Below are 25548 nucleotides of genomic sequence, written 5' to 3'. Positions count from 1 at the left end.
CTGTCTAAGTATATATCCTTTAATAATATAATTTTTTAAACTAATTGCAATATAGAGCAAGAGGCGAAATTTAAAAGAGAAGCCTTTAAATAAGTACTTAAGGAATATATAGCAGAGCAACGGAATAAAGAATAGATTATATAGATAGCTAGAAAGCTTAGGCTATGGGGGTAAGTAAGCTAACTCACTTACTGCTAAATTAAGGGTGCTATATATTAGAGGCTACGGAAATACTACTATCCAATTATATAAAGGAATGTTTTGTAGGTGCATAAAAATAATTAGAAAATTTTATATAGACTATTAAGGAATGTAGAGTCCTATAAAACATTTTCGTTATTATATTTTTAAGACGAAGTTTAGAATAAATAAGACTTAGTATAGCTTAGACGGAGGACCTAGGGTTGGTGCATCTACTATAAAGACTAATCTCGTCTAAAAATAGCGTCTAAAATCTAGGGTAAATAATAGATTAGTTAGCCAGACACCGGGATTTTGCTACCCCTTTAAAGCCCTTTACTACTTCAACACTTATAGACCTCATCGTAGTGCTACCCCCTAGCTATAGCTATGAGAATCTTATCGGCTAGGGAATTTTAGGCACTATATATTGCGATAAACTTCGAAACGAGGTTATTAAAGCTCCAAATAATGCGAATTCTTAACACTTTATTAAAGTTAAAAAGGAGATCTATAAGAGACTCGGTTAATATAATAGACTCTTATAATACTATAGCAGCGAACTTTTCTAGAAGGATAACTATATAGTAATATGTTTAGAACGCGCTCCAAACAGCTAGCTCTATAGGTTTCTTTAGGATAGAAGTAATAATATTAATCAAATTTTATAAATACGTTAGATTTTATAGCTTGCAGACGTTCTTAAATATATTTACTCCAGATATGTTATATACGGTAATATTTTATACCATAACATTCTTTTAGATAAACATTTAAATATAAAGCTAATTAACTTCGCTAGTTTATTAATTAATAGGTTTTCTCTTCTCATTTTATACTTTATTTAAGCCTAAGCTCCATATCTAAGCACGCCTTAAAAGGACGAAATTTTTGCCTTTAGATCGGCTTGTTATTATATCTTAATACATTATATTACCTTTTATAAGCTTTTTAACGATAATATAGAAAATCGTTATAAATAAGGAATATTTCCCGAATTAAAGTCCCTAGGGGCCTTTAGAGTCATCATTAAAGGCTATTAAAACGGCAAATATAACTATATAGATAACGTTATTAAAGAAATGGATAAGTAAGGTATATTTATAAAACTAGGAATTTTAACTATCTAAACTTATTTATAGGTTTACGGAATCCATCCCTAGTAACAGCGCCGCGGCATTTCCTCTATACTCTTAAGGCTTTCCTTTTAACATTTACGAAATCTTATCTTTAGCTTAAAAATCTAAAGGCTTCTCTATCCAGATTTATACTTTACCTATTTCTTAGGCGTTATTAGCGTTAATAAAGGTAAGTTTTATACTTTATAAGTCCATTAGTCTTACTATCCTTATATATAGTATAATATACTAACCATCCTTTATTTAGGATATACTGGACAATCTCTAGTTGCTAGCGAGCTCCTAAACTGCGCTGTACTTTATATTATAGGTATTAGATTAGGATACGCTTACCTACCTTATGCAATAGCACTAGGGTAGGAGACAATGCGATTTATCTTTAAGGAATATCTTAGTCTCTTCTAGCACTTTTTATATTAGACGGTAATCTTAGTAGATTAGCACATTTTAAGTATAAAGAAGTTTATAATTTAACGAATTCTTAAGTATATTAATGGTAAAAGAGAGGATTTGTAATATAAATAAATAGGTGCTATAATGCCCAGTAATATAATAAGTCTTACAACTTATAAGGCTCCGTTTTAATTAGATATATATAACACAGATAAGTTAGCAGCGAAATTTAGATAAAAACGGCTGCATATAGCAACACTGCTTTAAGAAAATGCACTTAAATAATTGGACCACTAAATATAAACCCCGGCTTTTTATTTCCGCAGGACTAACCGAAATATAAGAATACGCCTAAGCTACTAGCCCTATCTTTTCTATACGGCAACCCTGCCCTTTACTTTCACAACTTTAGAAAAAGAGTACACCTATAATAATCTAGCTTTAGCTTGCCGAACGCATCTTTAGTAAGACTTAAGGATATCATTAGAATTCAAAAGCCCGCTCTTATAAACCTAGGTAGGCTTCCAAGCCACCTTATATTTACGCCCTAACTTAGTTATTTTTTCCCCTAGAATATTATTAATCTTCCATTTATTATCTAAGCTTACTTTATTAATTTTGTCTTTTTTAGTCCGGGTATAACGCTTTACAGCAGGCTCTAGGTTTAAAACGTTACTCTAGTTATTAGTAACGCCGCTGCTATTACCGTCCTCATCCTCATTATAAGTATAATTGCTAGCCTCGTTATACGGCGGTTTAATGCTATAGAGAAGGGTAGGCTCTTAAAGCGAAGGGCTAGCGGGATATAGAGTGGATACCGCTTACTAGTCAACTTACGGGTATTAAGAGTTAAGGTTAGGGATAGGGGGGCTAGAAGACAAGTCTTTATAATAGGTAGGTGGCCTTTATTACTTCTAGGGACGTAGACTATCACTACCCTCGCCACCCCCACTACTCTCTTTAGCAGGGTTGTTAGAATTATAATTAGTAATATTGTCCCGCTTAAGCTTCCGCTTCCTTAGTATAAAGGATAATTCGCCTCCTATATTTTCTTTCTTATAATTACCCTTCTCCCTAATAAGCGGATTGTCTATATTATGGTTATTAGGTTATAGTAATAATATTTTCAATATCTATAACCTACTAATATTATCTATATTATTGGCTATTAAGAAGTCTTAGTTAGTTACTACGTAGGTCTCCAACTTCTATATAGCCTAGGGGACAGTTATAATATTAATTCCCTCAGCTAGGCTATCTATTTTATTAACGTCTTCTACCATAGGTTTAAGATGGTTATACGCAGATACGCTAAAGAGATCTTCTAGCTCCTCTAAAGAAGGTAACTCCTTATCCTTGTTATCCTTATCGCCGCAGTTATTTCCGCTACCTAATAATTGTTAAGCAAGGCCATTATATAGGGGGGAAGTGTATACCTAACCCATAAGGTGCTAGTTAATCGCCGACTTTATTAGCTTTATTGCTAGTATTACTAGCTCTATCCCCTTTAGCTTTAGGTTCCAAGTCTAGGTCAGCTATATTATCTTTAATAAATATTAGATTCGCTGCTAACCGTTAGACATATTTATAGTTATTAGGAAAAGAAGAAGGGGATAATTACTAAATTACCTTAATTGCTTCCTCTAGCGTCTTAGCTATTACTTATATTCTTATAAATATCTTTATACTTATTAAAAGCCTTAAGATCTACGGGTGCCTTATTAGGTAAAATATTTAAAAAAGGTAATATAGAATAACTTACCTAAGCGCAATTAGGCTAAATATTTTATAGGATTATCTCTTAGAGGGAAGCAAGGTACTCTCCCCTTTTTTATCCTCTTTTTAAGTATATTACTTACATTTACCTTAGAAGCCGTAATCGCATAATGCTAAGAAGCCTTCAGTTTTTTAGGGGGTATAGTGTAAAAATTAATATTATTAAGTGAAATTTATAAATCAAAACAAAGGGGTTAAGAAGATGCTACCGTTGCTGCCGCTATTATTATTAGAATTATTATTACCTTATGCCTTTTTAATAGCCCTAAAGGACGGGTTACGCTAGGCTTTTAAGTCTACGCTAGTCCCCTCTTTGCCACTAGCTTATATCCGCAGCATCTACACTAAAATAACCCTACTAACTTAATAGCGAATTAAAACGTATAATCTACGCTCTATTAGCAATTACCATTTATAATATATAAAGGTATATATAGGCTTAAACTCTATTATAAGATTAACGCCTATTAAGAAACTGCAATTAAGACCTAATTAACTAACCTAGTATATTCAGCCTCTAACAGGGGCATCGCATCAAGCCTCCTTATTAAGGAGGTTAGTGGTAAAGTACCTTTACCTTTATTCCTTAAAGTTAGAGCTAGCGCTAATATATCTATTTTTTAACCCAATTTTTTTAACCCAATTATGCCAGTAAACTGGATCTTCCGTACTAGATCCTTTGCGAGACTATAGTTCCTAGGGTTAGATAAGTAAAGGGCGTGCCGTAATTCTGCTGAGTATTAAAAGACACTCTAAGTAATAAGGGCATCCTTAAATCTCTCCCCTAGATTTAAGGAACTTCCTTAGTTACACTTTACCCTTACCTATAGCCGGATGTTATAAACAATATAAGGGGGCAGATAGCGCGAGTAGATTAGGCGATTACACCTATATCCATCTTACTGCGCCCTTTTAGCTAATATAGCTATCGTATAAAGTCCGTCTCCGTTAGGAGGTTAAATACGCGAATTTTTCTCCAGTATTTATTAGTTAAGAGTAAGATTATAACACTAGCTCCACTAAAAGCTAGGCTGTGCTACTAGATAGGCCGTTTACCCCTAGATTCCGCCTTATAAGTCTTAGGTCTATATAAAGGATATTTCCATATAACCTATACCTCCTTAACTAAATAGGGGGCTAGATTAGACTAAAGCCCGGCAGCTTCTCCGATTATAATACAATCCTCTAATTATTAGGGAAGGGTAAGGTCTAGGTCTAGGTTAAGAAGGCGCTAAAAAGGGCAAGGGCTTCTAGCTTCTAGCGGCGCAGCTTTAACTAAGCTAAGTAACTGGCATTAGCCTATAGTTTCGCTAAGGACCTACTTCGGCGTCCAGCTTCGCCTTTATTATAATGCTGTAATATAATACTGCTTAACGCGTCCCGTAGCTTATAGTAGCTATAACCTATATAATCTATTACTAGGCGGTTCTTAGCACAGCTATTTATAGCTATTCCGACAAGGATTAAGTCGTATATTATAGTCACGTCCAAGACACTACTAGAGGTAAAGATAAAGAAGAGGATAAACGGAAATGTTATTTCGGTGCACTAATTAGTAGGGGACATAGGGAGGAGAGGAGAGAGGAGAGAAGAAAGGAGGAATACGGTAGGACTAAAGCATGCGTTAACACTAGAAGAGAGTATAAATATATCCTATAGAAAGGGCCAAAGAGTTACAGCGCTGGGTAATCGTTAGTATAAAATATGCGGAGATTGGGGAAGGCGGGCAGAGCACCTGTATAGACACTAAGGGGATGGAAAATGCCTCACGGCTAACAGCTAGAGTCTAAGGTGGCACGGTAGCGGGAAAGAAAAGAGGAGATAAAGCATAAGGGTAAAAGTAGCAAGGGAGAAGGCCTTTTATAGTTGAGGTTAAGGTTGGGTCTTGGCCAAACTAGGGTAGGGAAGCGAGCGCGCCTTGCCTATAAAGGAACCTCCATTTCCTAATGCGTGGTCTCTATCTTATTTTTTACTACTTAAAACTGGGGTAACATACCTAACTATACTAGCTATTTTACTGCCGCTTAAGCGCTTTCTTTATTATTTAAAATATCCTAAAGGCGTTTAGAGGCGCATTTTGCTATAAGGTCCGCCCTTTAGTAGTGTGGACACTAGAATAGTATATAGTAGACTATCTGCCTTATCTAGCCACATTCGCACTATAGGAGAACTGCCAGTACACTGACGGATATAAGCTATATATTAAGCCCTATTACCTCTATATAAAGAAGAAATAGTGCTATAGCCTCTGCTTTTATTAGGCCTTTATATAATAGGATTATAGGTTTCCCCTATAGGGCCTTCCACATAGTTTCTGTGCGGTCTTTAGCCTTTACCTACCACCGTCGTCGCCATTCTAAATCTGCCCATTTCGCGATAAAGGTGGTTGCCTACCTTTAGTGCTGGTGACCTCCTATACGGTAGCGGCGCTCCGCCTACACTCTGCCGGCGTTCCGCTAGCTACGCTTGCGGGGTAGGTAGTTATATAATAGAGTTTAGTATACCTGCTTATCTAAGCCTCTACCCTAGTTTTCTAGTAACGGTCCTAGACCTCTAAGCACGAGGGCCTAGAGGGGCTTTCTATAAACAGTTAGCTGCCACTACTAATAACACAGGGATTCTCACCAGTTCTTTTGGATATCTTATAATGGGTTTTATTAGCCTAAGTACTAGTCCGCCCCCTAGCGGTCTATATAAGAGTCTCCTCCTAGAGTTAGTATGCTTTTACACGGCTTAGGAGCCTTCTATAGCCTCTAGTTTTACGCCTTTCTTTATTATTTCCGCCGGCACGGGTATAAGCTGCCATTTGTAGGGGTCGCAACTCCCGTTTTATGTGCCTACTGGCGTAGTCCTATAAGGGCGTTATAGCTATATCCTATAATATAGAAAGCCTTAGGTGCACCTTTTACGGTTAAGGCCTAGCCAAAGCCTCTCCCGCCTAAGTAACTCCTGTTTGCTCCTTAAGCGTACCTCACTAGCGTACTGCCCTAGTGAGCAGCCATACTGCCCTGGCGAGCAGCTGTACTGCCCTAGCAAGCAGTCCTATCTATTAGTACACCGACACGCGCATCCGTTCTCTCGAGCCACGTAGTAGTCTCTCTAGCTAGGACGTAATCCTGCCTACCTACTAGGTGCACTAGGGGTTAGAGCCTAGCTAAGGGGTAAGGTCCCTAAAGCCAGCAGTGGCTACTACGCACTACGCCCCGCGGGAGGTTCCCGTTTCGCGTGTAAGAGTCTCCTTATAACAGGCCAACCGTGTCTTGTAGGAGGGGGCTATAGACTAGGTCCCGTGCCAGGCGACCTGCTCCCCCCTCTCCTACTAACTAAGCTTGTGTCCCCCCCTTTTATAAGCTAGCCTGTGTCTCTAACTATCGAGACCTCGTCCGACTGGCCTGTGTTTCCCCTACAGCCTCCCCATATATATGCGTCAGGTTGCGTGCACCACGCCTATTAAGACCCTCCTGTGAGTCACCTGTAAGTCGGCCGTAGGTCGACCGCATGGGGCCGTCGAAGCTGGCCTGTGTTTCCGCTGCCTAGAGCTTTACCCGTGTTTCCACCTCGTCGAGCCGTCTGGTCGCCGTCGCGTCGCCGTCGCGTTGCTGTCGCGTCTGTCGCCCAGGTCGCGCGTACCATGCCTATTAAGACCCTCTTCTGAGTCACCTGGGTGTACCAGATAGGCCCTTGTGGAGGGGCCTTAACGAGTTCTCTAGGCAGGGCCTTAACAAGTTCTTCGCGGTGGCCTTGGGGCCTTAACAAGTTTCGTATAAGGTATCTGCGACGCGTTAACCTTAACAAGTTCTTATAAAAAAGGGTTTCCCTACGCCCTCGTCTTGCGATCTCAGAGCTGGTGCAAGCCCAAGGGTGTCCTGTTGTACGACTAGGACGCGTCCACGTCGACTGGCTGATGATAAGGCCAGTTTCGGGCCTGGCTACGAGCCAGGTAGTCGTACATCGGGTGGTTTTCGTATCCCAGTATCCCTTGATGGGCCTCCCTAGATGGTAAGACAAGAGCTCCAAGCGGAGGCAGTGAGGCTCCTGGTGTTGCTGAGGGCGATGTACGCGTCGCGAGCTCAACACCACAGAGTCGCCACAACAGCGCGCTGCTGCGACGGCTCCCTACCATCGCCTCTGCACTTGGCCATTAAGAGGAATCGGATTCCAGATGATGTTTCCACCCGCGGCGACGTGGACGCGTGCAGTAGGGCTTCGCGGGTTATATTTGTAATTAACAAACTATTATAATATATTAAAAATATAATTAATATATATAAATATTAATATGTAACCTTAAGTTTAGAAATTACTATAATATAGTATAATATATATAGCCTTTTTAAAATAATTTTATTGCAGTAAAAAATATATAATATTTTTATTTTTTAGCCTAAGTATTATTTTACTAATATAGTAGTTTATATAAATATATTTTATATTTTATTTAAGAATAATATTACTAAAGTTATTAAAGTTATAAGTTAGGCTAAGAGTGTCTCGCTTAGGGGGGTGTCTCGCTTCCTAGGGTCCTACGTTACTAAGTTATTATCTTAGCCTAAGCACCCTAACGCTATAGATATTAACACTAGGACCCTAGGGTATACCCTACTAGGGTTCTTTAAATAAGAACAACGTATTAAGCTAGGCCTCTACTTTAAATATAGAAGTAGCTCTTACCTCTCTAACTACTGCTCCGTCCCTATACCTAAATATAATTTACAAACGGCTAATACTAGCAGCTATTTACCGCATTAATCTTCTAATTACCGTCCCTAATTTCCACCTAGTTCCAGCCCTATATTTAGTAAGCACTATTTATAAGGATAAAGCTACAACTAACGTCCTATAAAAACCCCACCCTAATTACCTCTAAAAGGAAGGTCCTAGAGCTAAGTCGCTCTCTAGGACGGCTTTGCTATAGAATCTCGTTAAATGCATTTAATGCTATAAACTCTAACTTTTAGGACCGTAGTATAACTATTAACTGCCGTCTTTAGCAGAATAGTTAATAGGCTAATGCTTAAATCCTAATTAATATAGGAGCTAGTGGTATAAGATTTATTAACAAGATCTTTATATAAGATAATAGTTTTACCCTAACCCCTGTCGACCAGTATATTAACGTATTTAGATTTAATAGTAAACGCACTATCTTAGGCTGTATTACCTATATAGTATTTCTGAAACTCCGATACCTAAACCATAAAGAATTAATTAAACTTTTTATTACTACTCTAAGTCACTTGGTAATCTTTAAATAACCTTAGATAAAGCTATATAAGGTAACTATTAATTAGAATAACCTTAAGCTTCTATTTACCGCCTCCTGTTATTAGCAGAAGTGCCTTATAACTTACTACTTAGACCTAAAACTAAAATCTAAAGAATCTACTAGAATCTACTAGTCTAAAATTTCTATAACTGTCTACCCTATACCTAAGAAATCTACCAAATTCTACTAACCTAGGAATTCCACTAAATTTCACTAACGTAAGATTTCCACTAATGCCTACTCTATGCCTAAGAATTCCACTAATATCTACTAAGGATCTAAAAACTCTACTAAATTCTATAAGTTATTACTAAGTACTATACGGCCCTAAGCTAAGTAGAAGCTTAAGCTCTATATACGAAAATACTAAAAGGACTGGTATTTTACTATAAAAAGGATTTTTAAAGAACCTAAACCCAAATCTAGTACTAACTTTATACCTAATACTAAACCTAAACCCGAATAAGAAACTATAGACAATCTAAGCGAGCTCAGTACCCTAGATATTTGTATAATTAGAGCTACCCTGCTAGCGTAACTTGCTAAGAAACCTAAGTATACAATCTTCGCTGTTACGATAGCCGATATTAAGGCCTTAGCACTAAAGAAGTACACTAACCCTACCACAAAGGTATTAATAGAGCATCATTATCGCCTAGATATATTCTTATAAAAGGAAGCCGATAAGCTACCAGAACACTAACTATACGACTATAAGATTATACTTAAAGAAGGAAAGTAGCCTAGATTTGGACCCTTATATAGGATGTCCTAAAATAAACTCTAAGTGCTATAAAAGTATTTAGATGAGAACTTAAGTAAAGGATTTATTAAAGCAAGCTTATCGCCTGTAGCCGTATTAGTAATCTTTGTTAAAAAACCTAGTGGCGGTCTACGCTTCTGTGTAGACTACTAAGCTCTTAATACCGTTACCGTTAAGAACTAATATCCAATCCTGTTAATATAAGAGACGCTAAACTAACTAAGTAAGGCTTATTACTACATAAAGCTTAATATTATCTCTATATTTAACCGTCTTTATATTATAAAAGGGGTCGAGTAGCTTACTGCATTTCGTACCCGATATGGACTATTTAAATACTTAGTAATACCCTTCGGCCTTATAAACGCTCCGAGCTCGTTTTAATATTATATAAATAATACCCTACGCCCCTACCTGGATATCTTTTGTACTGCTTATATTAATAATATCCTAATATATAGTAATAACCTAACTGAATATTGGAAATACGTTAATCTTGTCCTATAAGCCCTATACGGAGCTAGTCTATAATTAGATATAGATAAATGCGAGTTTTATAAAATGGAAGTTCTATATCTTAGACTCCTTATTTCTATAGATAGTGTATAAATAGACCTAAAGAAAGTTAAAGTAATTGTAAACTGGTAAGAACTTAAGAATATTAAGGACGTAAGAGCCTTTATAGAATTTGCTAACTTCTACTAACGGTTTATTAATAACTTCTCCGCCCTAGTTTTACCCCTTATAGCTTTAACCTAAAAGGATAAAGTCTTTATCTTTAATAAGGAATATAAGAAGGCCTTTGCCTATCTAAAGGTTATATTTACTACTATGCCCGTACTTTAATACTTTAACCTAAACTAAATGAGTATTATAGAAGCCGACTTATCTAACTACGTTACTAAAGGCATCCTGTCTTAATATAACGAGGATGGAGTATTATACCCTATAGTATACTTTTTAAAATAACTAAGCCCAGCTAAATATAACTACGAGATCTATAATAAGGAATTATTAGCTATTATTAGATGTTTTAAACAATGGCGACCTAAACTAGAAGGCGCTGGATTTTTAATTAAGGTCCTTAGCGACTATAAGAACCTATAGTACTTTACAACTATAAAATAGCTAAGTTATTATTAGGCCTGCTAGTTAGAATATCTATCTCATTTCTAATTCTTAATTACGTACTGCCTAGGCGTCTAAGGTTAAAAGCTTAATGCCCTAACCTAATGCTTATAAGACGCGCCAGCCTTAAAAGAAGCGCACTCTTACTAAAATCAGACCCTACTTTGCCCTAAACTATTTAACCCTCTTACTAAAGATCTTATAGTATATGTCCTTAAAATAACTAATTAATTAATTAAATAGATTATAGCTAATAAATACCTAAATAACGAGTTTATCTAAAAGACGCTTAAGCTAATATAAGATGGTATTAGACGCTCTAAAAAGATTTCTTTAAGTAAATATAAAGCCTATAAAAACCGCTTATATTACTAAAACCGTTTAGTTATCCCTAATTATAATAAGCTTAAGCTTAAACTCCTTAAACATGTATATAATTTGCCTATTGCCGGCCACCTAGGCTAAAAAAAGACCCTAGAACTACTTTAATAGGAGTATTATTAGCCGAATATGTATAATATAATATAAAGGTATATCTCTAGCTACTATACCTGCTGATAAGCTAAAGCCTTATATAAGATATATAATAGTCTTTTAAAGCCACTACCTGTTCCGGACCGAAGATAGAAGGATATCTTAATTAACTTTATTATTAACCTTCCTAAGAGTAAAGGCTGCATAAACATTATAGTAGTTATAGACAGACTATCTAAAATAAGACACTTAATTGCCTGCCCTAATATATTAACGCCTACCGTCGCCTAACTATTTTTAAATTATATATAGAAACTCTATAGACTCCCTAAAATAATTATCTCCGATAAAGGTAGCTAGTTTATCTTAGCATTCTAAAAAGAACTAACTATTTAACTCCGTATTAAAGTACTATTGTTTACTATATATTACCTAAAAATAGATAGTTAAATGGAACGCGTAAATGCTATAATGGAATAGTATATTCGGATATATATGTTGTATTTATAGGATAACTGGATTAACTGGCTCGCATTTACTGAGTTTACTATAAATAATTCCGTCTTAGAAATCACAAAAGTCTCCCCGTTCCTGGCTAATTACGGCTAGCACCTATAAATAGGTTTTAAACCCTTTAGTAATATTCCTTACCCAGCTTATTACGCCTTATAAGTTATAGAAGTAAATTAATTTATAAAGAAAATAGAGGAATTATAATAGTTCCTTACTAATAAGATAATATAGGCTTAATCTGTTTATAAAGCCGTAGTAAATAAGAAACAAACCCTAGTACTAGCCTACTAAATTAGTAATTTTATCTAGCTAGATATAAGAAATCTAAACATAAAATAACCTACTAAAAAACTTAATTAAAAGAACGCTAGCCCTTATAAGGTTAAAAAGGTTATCTTTCCTTATGCCTACTAACTAAAGCTCCCTAATACGGTTAAAATCCACCCTATATTTTATACGTTAGTCCTCCGCCCTACTACCCCCGTATTAGATGCCCTGCCTAAATAGATATAAGACCCTCCCCTACTAGTTAAAGTAGATAGTAAAAACGAGTACTTTATTAAAAGAATTAATGATATTAAGTATAATAAATAAAAACACTAATATATATATTATATAAAAACACTAATATATATATTATATAAAAACACTAATATATATATTATATAAAAACACTAATATATATATTATATAAAACACTAATATATATATTATATAAAAAACTAATATAATTTATATAAAAACACTAATATATATATTATATAAACACTAATATATATATTATATAAAAACACTAATATATATATTATATAAAAACACTAATATATATATTATATAAAAACACTAATATATATATTATATAAAAACACTAATATATATATTATATAAAATGGAGAGGCGTTATTAAGTCTTTATAAAAACCTATTAACTTTATAGGACTTATATAAGCCGCAAAAGACTTTTACAAACTCTACCTAGAACTACTATAGCCCTATCTCGCAGAAGCTCGAGTTTAAAGGGGGAGTACTGTTATGGGATACCCCTATAATACCTTACACACGTCTACCTGTTTCTACTAACTTAGTAATTAAAGACTAACCGCGAAATAGTAATTTAACGGCAATCTAATGGCAATCTAACGGCAATTTACGGCATTTTACTATATTCTGCCAAGTTCTACTAAATTCTACTAAGTTCTGCTAGGACTATAACCTAAACCCTATTCTGCCTATATATATATTAACTAAGTAACTAAGTTAACAATATATGCCCTTTCTTCCCGTTTTCCTAACTTCTTTCCTTACACAACGTCTTAACCTCCTTATACAGTTTATATATATAGCTTAATAATATCTACCTTGCTATATATTATCGTCGCTTATACTTACTCCGTGACAGCTAATAGTAAAAAATAGTACTAAATAGTATACGATAATATATAAGATAATATAATAGGTAGCAGAATATAGTAGAACTTAGGCAGAATTTAGCAGGTAACGCGCTCTAGCACTATTATATTTACCTTTTTATTTAAGCTAAGCTCTCTTACTACCTCTTTTACTTTTAAGACCTAAGCTACCTTCTCTTTACTATATCTATTAGTTATAAAACTACTATATTTAAAGTATAAGGTTAAAAATAATTGCTACGGAGGTCGCTGTTATAAGTTCTTGCACCTTCCTAATTAGGAAGTTAAGTTACTAACTCTCTTAGTATATTATTAAATAAGTATTTTTATATTTTTATATAAAATTCTATAAACTCTATATAAATTCTAAGTTAAAGCTATTATATAATTAATCGTATTAAAGTAGTTATTATAACTTAGAATTTATTAAAATTTATTAGTGCTATAATTTACGCAGCTGGTATTACAGCTTATGTAGCAGTGCTAAAAATTACGCATTTATAGCGGGATCGTGCCTAAATTTACGTAGGGTAGGCTGATAGCTGCGCACCCGTGATTTCGCGTGCGCAGTCGCTTAATTTCCTAATTAGGAAGGTGCAAGAACTTATGACAACGACCTCCATATATAGTAAGCCTTTATATTATTAGCTTTAAGGTAATACTTTTCATACTTTTACTAGATAGCCTTTATATAGATAGCTAAGTAGTAATAATCTTATACTTTAGCCTACTTCTATAATTAGGTTAAAAGCTTAATTATAACGGCTCGAGCTATTAAACAAATGCCTTAACGGAGGCTTGAATAAATACTTCAAAGGTAAAGCGAACGAATTCTGTATTACGAAGATATTAAGCTAAGGAGCAAGAGAAGGTGGTGAGGCCACGTCTATATATATATGCCATGTCCTAAGCGAACCCCTAACTAGGTGACGCGCTCTAGCGCCGTCACATTAATAAACCTTTACTTAGTTCTCTTATGCTTAAGTAAAAGCTAATTTAGAGTTTAGAAATAATTAGTAAGGCTTATATAATTACCTTTTACTATAATAGTAACCTTATAAACCGTTTCTAGGTAATTTTATAGATGTTTAAGTTATTTCTAGTAGTAGGTACTATAGAGCTTTATAATATAATATTTATAGTTTAAAAAGCATAATATAGCTAAGAATAGTAGATTCTAACGCGTTTAATAATTTTATATAAGATAGTAGGTAGTAAGTATAAGTATATAAGAGAGTTAAAATATATATTTTGTTATAATTTACGGCTGTGTATTTTTCCATTAGCGTAATATACTATTGGCTAGATTCTACACAATGTCATATATAAGGGTCAATAAGGGGGAACGTCTAGCCTGTTTACCCCTCCTTGTAAAAGCGGCCTAATGTCATAATGCACGGAGTTGATTGAATTAGAGTCTTACTAGTATATCCGAAATATATACACGCTCTTTATGCACCGCTTTTTGTTTTCCTACTCTTCCGCTTATGCGGATTGCCTTGTCGCCTCTTCTACGACCTTCGGGTTAAAAGTGTCGTCTGAGTCTCCATTCTGCTGACTCTTTACAGCTTCTAGTCCCATCCCTACGCGTGGACCAGTGAAATTTTTGCGCCCATCGACAAACCATTGGACAGTACTGATAATTATGATGATAGTAAAAGCTACAATGCAGTAGTCTGGAGAAACATCAGCATTCCCGTTAGGAATACGTCAATAAGAGCGGCGAGGAAGTAGAAACTCACTCATATTACTACCGGTAACCGGAAGTTCAGGCGGAAAGACAAAGAGCACGGTGGTCACGATAACATACGCAATACCGAGCAAGTTCGCGAACCATGAAAACCAATTAGGCAGTACAAAGGGCCGCGGCGGGAGCTTCTTCCGCCCTTGAAGGCAGTTGATGGCGATAGGAATGGCGTATGAAACACCAAGTGCGACGACGGAAGCTGAGATGATAGCATTAAAAGCGCTGCTAGATCCCAAGAAGATACACCCAAAGATTACAACTAGGGCAGTAGTGAGGTAGAGGGCGTTGAGTGGCAAGCCTAGCCTTGGATGTATTTTGGCGAAGAAGTGGGAAGCCGGTAGTCCGCCATCACGCGCAAACGCATAGGTCATGCGTGACGAAGTGGTCATAATAGAAGTGGTCGCAAAAAGGAGGCATATGAGTGGAAACATAAGTAGACATATTGCACCGGCATGACTGCCGGTTGCGTTATACAATATTTGTAGGAGCGGTCCGGCAGGTGACGATATGACAGTGTTGACATTCCCAGCTACGAAAAGGAGGACGACGAGGAAAACAAACCCCGTGAACATTCCAATACCGACGCAGTAAATCATGATTTTCGGTCCCTCGATGGATGCATTCGGGATCTCTTCGATCATGTGCGCGACAGCATCATATCCCGTAAGACCGAGCCCACCTTGGAGCAAGCCAAGCAACCAGGCGATGCCATCGGGCCAGCCAGTTTGGTTGATAAACTGGCGGAACACAAAGGAGCCTGAGGAATAGTTTGGCGATGCGCATGCGAGGACTGTAATTGAAATGACAACGAAACCGGAGATTGACCAGGCGATAGCAGCTTTATTGACGTATGGTAGGGACGAGTTCATGAAGGCGTTTACAACGAAGGCGAAGATGTTGTAGCCAATGTAAATGAGGAATTGGTGCCATCGCTGAGGAGAGTAATTGGGACTCATCAGAGAAATAACCCCAACAATCAACTGTGAGCCAAGAAGCCCGCCGGATGCAACCAGTGCAATCCATCCTGAAACATTAATCCAGCCTGTAATCCAAGACAGAAGAGGCACCCAGGATTTCCAGCTAATAACGGCGACCCAATGATATTGGCCTATATACTGTTAATCTAAACTCTAGGGAAACCGGATGTATACTAACCGCCGGCAGTGGGGTAGGCGGACAGAAATTCGGCGAGAGATGTGGCCAAGCAAAGGTTGCAGATACCAGCGGTGACTAGACCCCAGACAACGCTTGTAGAGCCGCCGCTTGGCAGAGCGAGAGACAGCGATGCTGAAAGAGCAGTCCAGGAATTGAGAATTGCAAAGGCAAGACCAAGCATGGCAAGGGGAGAAAAATTCCGTTTGAGCTCTCCCTTATGGCCGAGGGCTTCGAGCTGGAGCTCGTCGGCATCGCCCTGCAATTTTTCACCCATTGTTAACGAATTGATCAAATAAACAGATCAAACAACGATAATTGAGTGAATGAGCGAGAATCAAGGGAGTATTTATAGCTAAAAGATAGAGGATTTGGGGTATAAAGACACCCGTCAGACCCGGTAGGGGTCCGTTGAGCTTGTTATATGGAGTGACTCCCAAGACCTTAATTGTTTAGCTGCGGAGGCAAGATCGGCTAAGGAACGTCATAGCTACGGTATCATCCTCGGTCCGGTAAGCTCCCCCGGCGGCAGGATGACGAATCATTTGATCATCAAAACAAGCTCTACCTAAGCAGTCACTATCGCTAGTAATGCCATTGCATAACACCATGTGTTAGGGAGATCTGGTTCGGTAGGAGGCTTGGAGCACTGGCGAGTCAAGCATCGCGGTGGAGAGAGATGTGTGAAAAATTGGCAACCTTCTAGAAAACTATTACCTACCGAATTGATAGGGCTGCATGGTCGCCCGCCAATTAGCGGAGCACTATCACTGGAGAAACCTTCCCTATTATCCGCAATGCTATCCGAAAAGCTTCTCCGTCTTGATATGGAAGGTGGTCTTGCGTGCCTTCATCGCCGCTGGTAGCCTGAAGGGGAGTATATCTGCAGGCGATACTCATCCTCCTAAAGCTCGTTGAGAGCCAGGAAAGGATAGCGTATACGTGAGAGTAGACTTCCACTCTCGTGGAACAGCAAGGGAGGACTGTACCTGATTGACGTTGCGACAAGCTCTCGCGCTTGGCGCATGTCGGCACCCAATCCTACTGTCAGCCACGTCAAACCGCCCTAACATCTCCCATCCCGGTAACCTCTACACTTGCTGCTTCCTCGCAGCACCTACCCTACGATACCTATCCCGCGGAAGGGTTCCTTACGCGCCACACTTTAGGGTCCACTGTGGAGCAAATCAGGTACCCCAATATGATAAACCGCCTTCAGCGAAAATAACGGCATAATATCCCTTGTAGGAACCCTTGAACCACTCCACCCACGTTCCACACCAAAATCTCGAGACATGGCTCGCCTCTGGAACCGAATGGTGGGCTCTCGTCGCCAGCAATACGCCCGGTTGCCACTGGATGAGAAGGAGCCGGTGTCTCCTCTGAAGATTCACAACTCTCCCCGTTCTAGCATCTTGGCATGGGCAATTGTTCTGACTGCAGGCATATTCATCATTTACGAATTCTCAAGGTACGACATAGTGGTTTATTATTGTATACTCGCGTTGGATGTTGATTATATGAAGAACATACTCCGTCGTCATCCCTAAGCCTTGCGACTCAATCGACCAGGGCTACCGCTGCAGTCCTAAAATATCCCACTTCTGGGGCCAATACTCTCTCTACTTCAGCGTCCCTTCAGAAATTCCCCCAGAGCCTCCGAAAGGCTGCTCCGTCACTTTCGCTCAAATACTCTCCCGCCATGGAGGCCGCGACCCCACTGCGGGGAAGACCATATGGTACAATTACACCATTAATAAGATACAGCGGTCCGTTGATAGCTACCCAGACGAGTTTGCCTTCCTGGAAGATTACAAGTATACACTGGGCGCAGATCAGCTTACGGCTGCTGGGCAACAGCAAATGGTCAATTCCGGAATCCGATTTTATCGATACTATGAGCCTCTTGCGAGCCGACATTCTCCTTTTGTGCGGTCGTCTGGGCAAACTCGCGTCATTGAATCAGCAGAGAAGTGGCTTGAGGGCTTTGCACAAGCTAAGGACGACGGGAAACCTTCGTCCAATATGGTCATTATTAGCGAAGATGAAGGGTCGAACAACACATTGAGCCACAATCTCTGCACTGCATTCGAGAAAGGCCCTGCGTCCATTGTTGGCAGCGCTGCACAGAATGCCTGGGTAGAAATATTCATTTCGCCGATACAAACACGAATCAATGAGAAGTTGGTTGGGGCGAATCTTACCCAATCAGAAACCATCTTTCTAATGGATCTTTGTCCGTTTGAAACAGTGGCACATCCCACAGCCAAGGTGTCACAATTTTGCAGCCTCTTCAGCAAGAAAGAGTGGCAACAATATGACTATTACCAGTCGCTAGGAAAGTACTACGGATATGCCGACGGCAATCCACTTGGAGCTACTCAAGGTGTGGGCTTTGTCAACGAGCTCATTTCTCGTATGACTGGCAAACCAGTACAGGATGACACCTGCACAAACCGCACTCTGGATTCCAACGGGGAGACATTCCCGTTGGGCAGGAAGCTGTATGCTGATTTCAGTCACGACAATGACATGACCAGTATCTTCAGCGCTTTTGGGCTTTATAATGATACAACTCCTTTGTCTAACACAACCTTGGAGAACATCAAAGATACCAACGGCTACTCAGCTTCGTGGACCGTTCCCTTTGCAGCCAGAGCATATTTCGAGAAAATGACATGTGTTGATGAAGATGAAGAGTTCGTCCGCATCATTGTAAACGACCGCATCCTTCCGCTGAAATACTGTGGCGGTGACAAGCATGGGCGCTGCAAGCTTAGCGCTTTTGTGGACAGCATGGCTTTTGCTCGAAGCGGAGGACATTGGAATCAGTGCTTCGTATGAATGTTTCAGGGGTTTCAACCCATTTACAAGGAAGAGTTCGCGGATTGAGTCAAGAGTATTAATACCGCTCCATATCAGGATATATTTCAAGTGAGGACTCTGCCCTATTAGGCATCGGGGACCGGTGACTGGGCACCGACCACAGCTTTGAACGTCTGAGGAAAATTCTGGATCGGTAGGCTGGAGAGGGGGAGGCCGTTGTACTTGACCCCAAAATTATCATTTGACGTTCCCCTTAGATTTTGCTATATGTAGCAAGAAGCTTACCATAATCGAAAAGAGAAACGTACCATAATGACTAGCACAATTCAGTGAATCAAAGTTCATACCAATTGTAATCATTTCCGCATGTCTATTGCTTACTGGTTCTCCTAAGCTCCCATAGATTACTAGCGATGCCTCTTCTCTCCACTATTCATCCTTGAGAAACTACCTCCCGCACCTCCATTCTCTCCCTTCTTCTCCACTCCTTTTGACTCTCCCACCTAGTTCTCAGTTTTCCCACCCGAGCGATAACAAGAAACATCTTTCGCCTATCCCATTCCTCTATTGCACGAATAAGCTTCCTAAAACACTGCTTTCCTTCGTCCGAAATGCGAGCGTCAGTCGATAGCGGAACCGGGGATTCGAGCTCTGGTTCCGACCTCCATAGGAGGAACGTCCCAGGACCTGCTTTGTCGAGACCCTAGAATTTCTGCAGGTACAGGATTTGTGGAGGATTTGTGAAGGGAAATGTAGAGGCGATATTGGCAATATTGGTAATGGCAGCAGTACGAGGCCAGGATGGCACATCCTGCAGTTCCGACACTAGGCCTGCAAGCATGGCTGAAGTAACTTGACGCTGTCGCCTTTGTAAATGAAGCGGGAGATCTTCATGGCTGAAGTAACTTGACGCTGTCGCCTTTGTAAATGAAGCGGGAGATCTTGTTGTGGCAGTGATGGTGACCGCGCATCATACTGGGTCAGGGTGGTTTTAAGACCACTACCAAAGTATAGTTCTTAAAATCTTATATAGCGTCTTAGAGATAAAGTCCTTATACTTATTTTAACTTTTTAGTTAAAATATTATACTATTAAGATCCTTAGTAATCTTATTAAATTTTTTAAGGTCTTAAGCTAGAGCTAGCCTTTTATATAATAATATACTTCTAGGCGTAAAACTTCTATTCTAATATCTTTCCTAAAGCTCTTTAACGCTATTAAGTATAGGCTTATACTACTCCTTCTTTTAAACCTACTTAATATATCTTATATAATAGGCTAGATAAAGAATAAGTATAGCGGCAAGTTATCTATTTTATAGTAATATCTATTAAGGTATTCTAAGTGTTTTTAATGCGTTTAGAGAACTTCTTATTAGATATATATACTCCTTCTATTATATAATATTAGCTAAATAAAAAAATAAAAAGGGAAGATAAACTAACATAGGATTTATTAAAGTGCTTAATTATAACATCTATTATAAAGAGTATATTCTTAAGCGTTGTTTTATGTCCTTAGCATTTTAGGGTTATTTAGTAGAATATTTAAAGAAAACTTTTTATTATATAAAGCGCCTCCTAGTCCTTTTTAAGTATGTTAAGGTTAGACTTAGTACATATATTAAGGGCAGACTCTTTCTAAATTACTACACTAAGTATAAAATACTAGCTATTCCATTTTATACAATTATTAAGCGGAATTCTTCTCCCTATAAGACTTTTAAACTCCCTTATACAACTAGCTAAGCTATAGGTATATATGGCAATATTATAAAGCTTTTTAAGTGCGCTAAGTTTCTAAAATATATTACTTTTCTTTCTCTCTTCTTTTAGATCTAACTCTTTTTCTTTTACCTTATCTTCTTTGTATAACTTAATATTATTAAAACTAATTAAGTTTTTAAAGAGGAAAGTCTATATAATAAGGTTAAGAATATAACCCTAATAGCAGATCTACTAGTAGATAGAATTCTATTTAATTATTTTCTCCTAAAAAAGCTAGTTGCTTATTATATAATAGAGCTTATTATTTATAGTATGGTTATTAGATATAACGGCACCTAGTTTTTATATAATTCTATAGTCCTTAAGCACTAAAAGGAGAGTATTTTATTACTTATCCTTACTATAAGAGACTACTATATAATGGTTAAGAAGAGCGTCTATAAGCTTTTTCTAGCTACTAGTAAAATAGCCATAAATTATAAAAAGAAGATAATTATTTAAAGAGGTCTGGATATTAATAGAGGGATAAATACCTATTAGTATAGACTATAGCCATTTTTATATAATATCTTTTTATAATAGCTATAAGTTATCAATCATTTACTAACTAGTAAATAGGCTATAGTTATATAGCCGTCTATTTTAGGATTAATTAACTATAGAAGAATATGGAACTTTAGCCATTTAACCACCTAAAATAGTAAGTTTTATATAATAATTAATGTAATAAGGGCCTTGTTAATAACTTCCTTATTTAGGACCGCTTAGAGTACTTTTAAATTTAGCTTTTCTATCTTGTTTTAAGATAACGCTTTAAGGTAAAGGTCTTTTAATTAATTCTATATTACTTTATTTATATAACTCTATATAGTATTTACAATAGAATAAAAGACGGGGCTTATTACTGCCTAGTGGACGGGTATACTCCCACATTAAAAGAGCTAAGTAACCTCTTATATTTTTTAATTTAGAGGTATTAATAGAGCTAAGAGCTTCTGATCCCACTTCTAAAGCCATATTTTATACGATAATAAAGAAAAAGAAGGCGACTGAAAATTTATTTGGGGTATGCCAAGTCTTATTGCGATAAGGTTTATTCAAAACCACCCTGTACTGGGTAGTGGCTTTCGTGGCATTTATACGAGGCATTTCAATTATGTATTCAGTCTTCTGGAGTTCAAATGATGGTATATCGGATGAATATTAATTCTCTTCTGTCTTGTTTTAAATCAGTAAGGTTGCTCGCGTCCTTACATGATTCTTTCTAGTATTTTCTAAGGCTCCCTTTACTAGTCTAATCAGAGGACAAAGCAAAATGTTATAATTGCCAGGCATCATATTTAAACAAAGAATCGCGCTACCAAAAGATCATGGATTTAGGAGCCACTCGGTGTCACAAAGCAGCTTATGGGTGCACTGAGATAAGATGCTGAGGATACTCAAAGCAATTTCAACTTTCATGACATTTTTCGAGGCTATAAAAATGCTGTCCCAGGCGCAATACCTTCTTAAACTACTCGAGGAGAGAAACAAAAGGCCATCACCTTGGGAATAAGCAACGAATTCATACCACGTGAGTGCCCCTAATCTTCAAACAAAAATCTGCTATCCATCGGATCAAAACATTGCCTTCCTTGGCTAAGCAGACTCTCACGCTCCTCATCCCGCACCTGCTCCCACGCGCCCTCCTCCTGCCTCACCATCTCATCCACCGCCTCGTCCATCTGCTTGCTTGCCTCCACCCGAGCTTCCTCGGACAGCTCCCACCCGCTATATCCTCCGCCCACGCGCTCTGCATGCCCGGCCACAACACGCTCGATTGCGTCGTTGCGGGCCAGGGCGTAGTGGTGTCGCGCTGTTGCTTCGGCGCAAAAGGGGCATGCGAAGCCAGTGGAAAGGACGAAGTCGGGGGTTATCATGCCGGAGAGAGTGAAGAAGACCGGGATAGGAAAGTTTGGTTCCTGTTTTACAAAGATTGAGGATAATTTCATAGTGAAGTTTGATTTAATTTGCTGCTAGGTAAGTGAACGCTGGTACGAGTGAATATGTAAATGTGGATTACAATGCGAAGAAACAGGGCTTGTTTAGCAATGCCCAATGCTCCCTTCGGACTTACTGCGACCACCTAACAAGAATAAGAAGTCAATGCATTAAGGTGGCTGGATTTCTTCCCATGGATCTTTTGAGACTTGAAAGAAAGAGATTTGACGAAGGCACCCTCAAAGAGAGCTTTATGGACAATCACGTAGGCGTAGTCAAGCATTGCCCCCTCTTAGTTCTTAGGAATAGTGGAAATAGCTGCCGGTTCGACTGGAGGAAGATATTTCACATAACAGCAGCTGCAGTTGCAGATTAAACTTGTTTCCGTCAACCCCTTAAACATAGTCGTATACGGGGTTGATAGATCTAGACATACTCGAGGGTTTACATACCTGATCAAGAATTCCTGCGAGAAGCGTCGGTACCGGCACATCCTGCCAGAACGCATAAACACATCTGTGTTAAAATCAATTGTCCCCTCTACAAGCCGGAGAGCCTCTGTTAGAGTAATGCAGACCAGCGGCACCTCCAACGAGTTCATGCTGACAGCCCGTTTTCTCTTTAAGCTAGCAGCCGTAACGGAAAGATTCGTATCCGCGAGGAGATAACGAACAAACAAGGAAGCTAGAGATCTCCAGCATATGCACGGAGACGGAAGGTGTGACTTCCCCTACGTGGTGGAACGAGGTAAGACGCTAACCCTAATGAATCAGCGATCGCCATATTCGCAGCTTACCCTGAACCTCATACCTCGACGATTCAATAACCACCATTTAGCTATCACAACACGCACCTGTTTACGCTCGAGAACTGGCAGGACACTTTCTAGAACAAATAGATGGTCTGACACCTTCCGGGAGCCCCAATTCTAGTGAAATGCGACAAGTCATCAACCGGTCCTATGATAACTTCATAGCGTAGTAGCCTCGTCACCAGGATTGATGAATCGGTCCAAGTTAGGGCGTGTTCGGTTGCAAAACTTCATATCAAATCTGAACCGAAAGTCCGGTTAAATTAGCTCAAAAGACTGGCACAGTTCCACGTGACAATAGTATAGTCCTATAACACTAGAATTAACCTCAGCTGAAGAGTCCTATTGCCGCTCCGCCCTGCAAGTTCTATAACTTTTGGCTCTTCTTGGCCCTCAGCTAACTTGCTTAAGGCATAGGGCAAAAACATCGTCGCAAGAGGAGCCAAGAGTACCTAAGAGTTATAGAACTTACAGGGATATTGCGTTCTATATTTTGCCATTTTAGGTGCAAGGGTTAGTGCGCTAAGTCGTGGCCGGAATTTAGCAGCGCCAACCGCCCTATTCCGGCCACGACTTAACGCACCAACCCTTGGTGGTTTTGGGGGTAGGTAACTCGCTTATCCATCACGTTACAGTAACTTCAAAATTCTGCTTGGCACGTTTCCAGAGACTCCAAGGGACATTGCAATTTATGAATAATGAAAGTCACCGCACCAAATTTTCCTGAGCACATGCCGGGCGATCATTCAGTAGCGTTCCATAATAAGCGACGTCTTTAAGGAATCCTGAGCAAGTAACCAGTCCTTACTCTGCAGATAAGCCGCAAGCTTGTTGTGTTTCTCCAAAGCCGTAGTACGGCTCGCCGTTTTAAACGACGCCTCGACGATATACTCAATACCTGTACCAGTGTTGTTTTTAATCGGCCACACCTCAATATATAGCTTTATACCGTCCCAGTTGCCCTTAGAGCGCTTAGCGAGTATAGGGCCGTAGATTCGGGATATAGCAAGCTTCCCAGTGCCCCAATTCTCATTCAACCAGTTTTTGAACTTTTTGGGTGCCTTGTTGATGAGTATTTCGCGCGAGACGCGCTCGAGGGGCAGGTCCATTGCGCTGAAGCCTGAGTCGGGGTAGGACTCGTCGTGGCTGATGGAGAGGGTCTGCTTCCGGTACCCCAATTCGACCTGAGCGTCGTAGTTGGTGGTCGAGTCGAAGCCTTCGTTCTTAGCCGTCGTAAGGACGGCGTCGATGTTGTCTTCGATACTACCGTCAGGATCGTTAGGTTCGTCACTAATCGGATAGCGCCTCTTGTATGTCAGCTCGAACTCGCTCGCGCCTTCCATCTTGCGGATACGGGGACTCCAGTGGTTATCATAGATATCCTTAGTATCTGTGTCGAGGAACTGGACGTTCATCTTTGTAACGCTCGCAGGCATGGAGAAGGTCGATAGGACCATATCCTTAAGCTTGTTATCATGCCCGAGGACTGCTGAAGGTTTCATTAGGAGCTTGACCTCGTAGTCGGGAACCATATTGGATGCCATAACATGCAAATTGTTGGAAGCACGCCTAGCAACAAGGGAGGTGGCGTAAATGATTCTTGGCAATCAGCTGAAAATTACATGCATCTTGAGATTCCTCGCAGGCTATATAGTAAACGTCGATCTCATTCAGCAGAAGAAGCTGAATTGAAGCTGAATTGCTTTTCGTCGTCGGTTCCGGTGGGACCGCATCGTCGCTGCTTCAGCTGCTGCGGCTGGGACCGAGAGTACGATTTAGGAATAACATGCAGGCCAGCTGGCGAAAGTCAAAAGAAAGCAAGTGAAAGCCAAGGATCTGATGCTGGATCACGTAATGCCAAGACATACTTAAAAGGCCTCATTTTTCTTTGCAGTTCGATAGCTAGCTCAATCCATGCCTGCTTTTGCCCATTTCAGCGTCTGATATAATGTCTGCGGTTGTGGCCATCTTTCAGCCGTGAAGTAGCCACTAAGCCCCCGGAATCTACCGTAAGCTAAGTCCTGGGCAGGCTGGGTATCGCGACATCTGGTTAAACTCGCTCGGCCTTTCCAGAGGCTGCATCCTTCAACACTCCTAAGTCTTTAGATGGATTCCAGCTGATACGCCTAGGCGGACCACTGAGTATTGATTTAGCCCACCATCTTCACCAATTGCCGGCCATTTCAATCGTGTAGCTTCTATTGGCTATTATGTTCGGCGACCTACAGTTTCCCACCGTGCGACCGGCTGCCGATGGCCTGATCC

The 25548-nt window shown here is 39.2% G+C and overlaps 4 protein-coding genes across 4 annotated transcripts; 1 reads left to right on the top strand and 3 right to left on the bottom strand.

The window, feature by feature from the left end:
- Nucleotides 1–14302: 14302 nt before the first annotated feature.
- Nucleotides 14303–16377, bottom strand: K441DRAFT_659409 (amino acid permease). The gene is made up of 3 exons (XM_067648526.1): nt 15943–16377; nt 14783–15895; nt 14303–14716 (listed from the first exon to the last, which is right to left on the bottom strand). The coding sequence occupies exons 1-3, from the start codon at nt 16214–16216 to the stop codon at nt 14526–14528; spliced, it is 1578 nt and encodes a 525-aa protein (XP_067504458.1). The 5' UTR covers nt 16217–16377; the 3' UTR covers nt 14303–14525.
- Nucleotides 16378–16944: 567 nt separating this feature from the next.
- Nucleotides 16945–19088, top strand: K441DRAFT_635801 (acid phosphatase). Its single transcript, XM_067646445.1, has 2 exons — nt 16945–17410; nt 17466–19088. Exons 1-2 carry the CDS (start codon nt 17235–17237, stop codon nt 18781–18783), a joined length of 1494 nt encoding a protein of 497 aa, XP_067504457.1. The 5' UTR covers nt 16945–17234; the 3' UTR covers nt 18784–19088.
- Nucleotides 19089–21963: 2875 nt separating this feature from the next.
- Nucleotides 21964–22483, bottom strand: K441DRAFT_696184 (uncharacterized protein; the record flags this gene model as incomplete). The annotated part of the gene is made up of 1 exon (XM_067652863.1): nt 21964–22483. The coding sequence occupies one exon, from the start codon at nt 22481–22483 to the stop codon at nt 22076–22078; it is 408 nt and encodes a 135-aa protein (XP_067504456.1). The 3' UTR covers nt 21964–22075.
- Nucleotides 22484–24029: 1546 nt separating this feature from the next.
- On the bottom strand, nt 24030–24827 carry K441DRAFT_686969 (uncharacterized protein; the record flags this gene model as incomplete). Its single annotated transcript, XM_067652043.1, has 1 exon — nt 24030–24827. The coding sequence occupies one exon, from the start codon at nt 24825–24827 to the stop codon at nt 24030–24032; it is 798 nt and encodes a 265-aa protein (XP_067504455.1).
- Nucleotides 24828–25548: the final 721 nt, after the last annotated feature.

The sequence above is a fragment of the Cenococcum geophilum genome (assembly GCF_001692895.1).
Source record: "Cenococcum geophilum 1.58 unplaced genomic scaffold K441scaffold_19, whole genome shotgun sequence".
NCBI classification, from domain to species: domain Eukaryota; kingdom Fungi; phylum Ascomycota; class Dothideomycetes; order Gloniales; family Gloniaceae; genus Cenococcum; species Cenococcum geophilum.
Note: the sequence above shows the minus strand (reverse complement) of the source record. Positions and strands in the feature narration are given on the sequence as shown.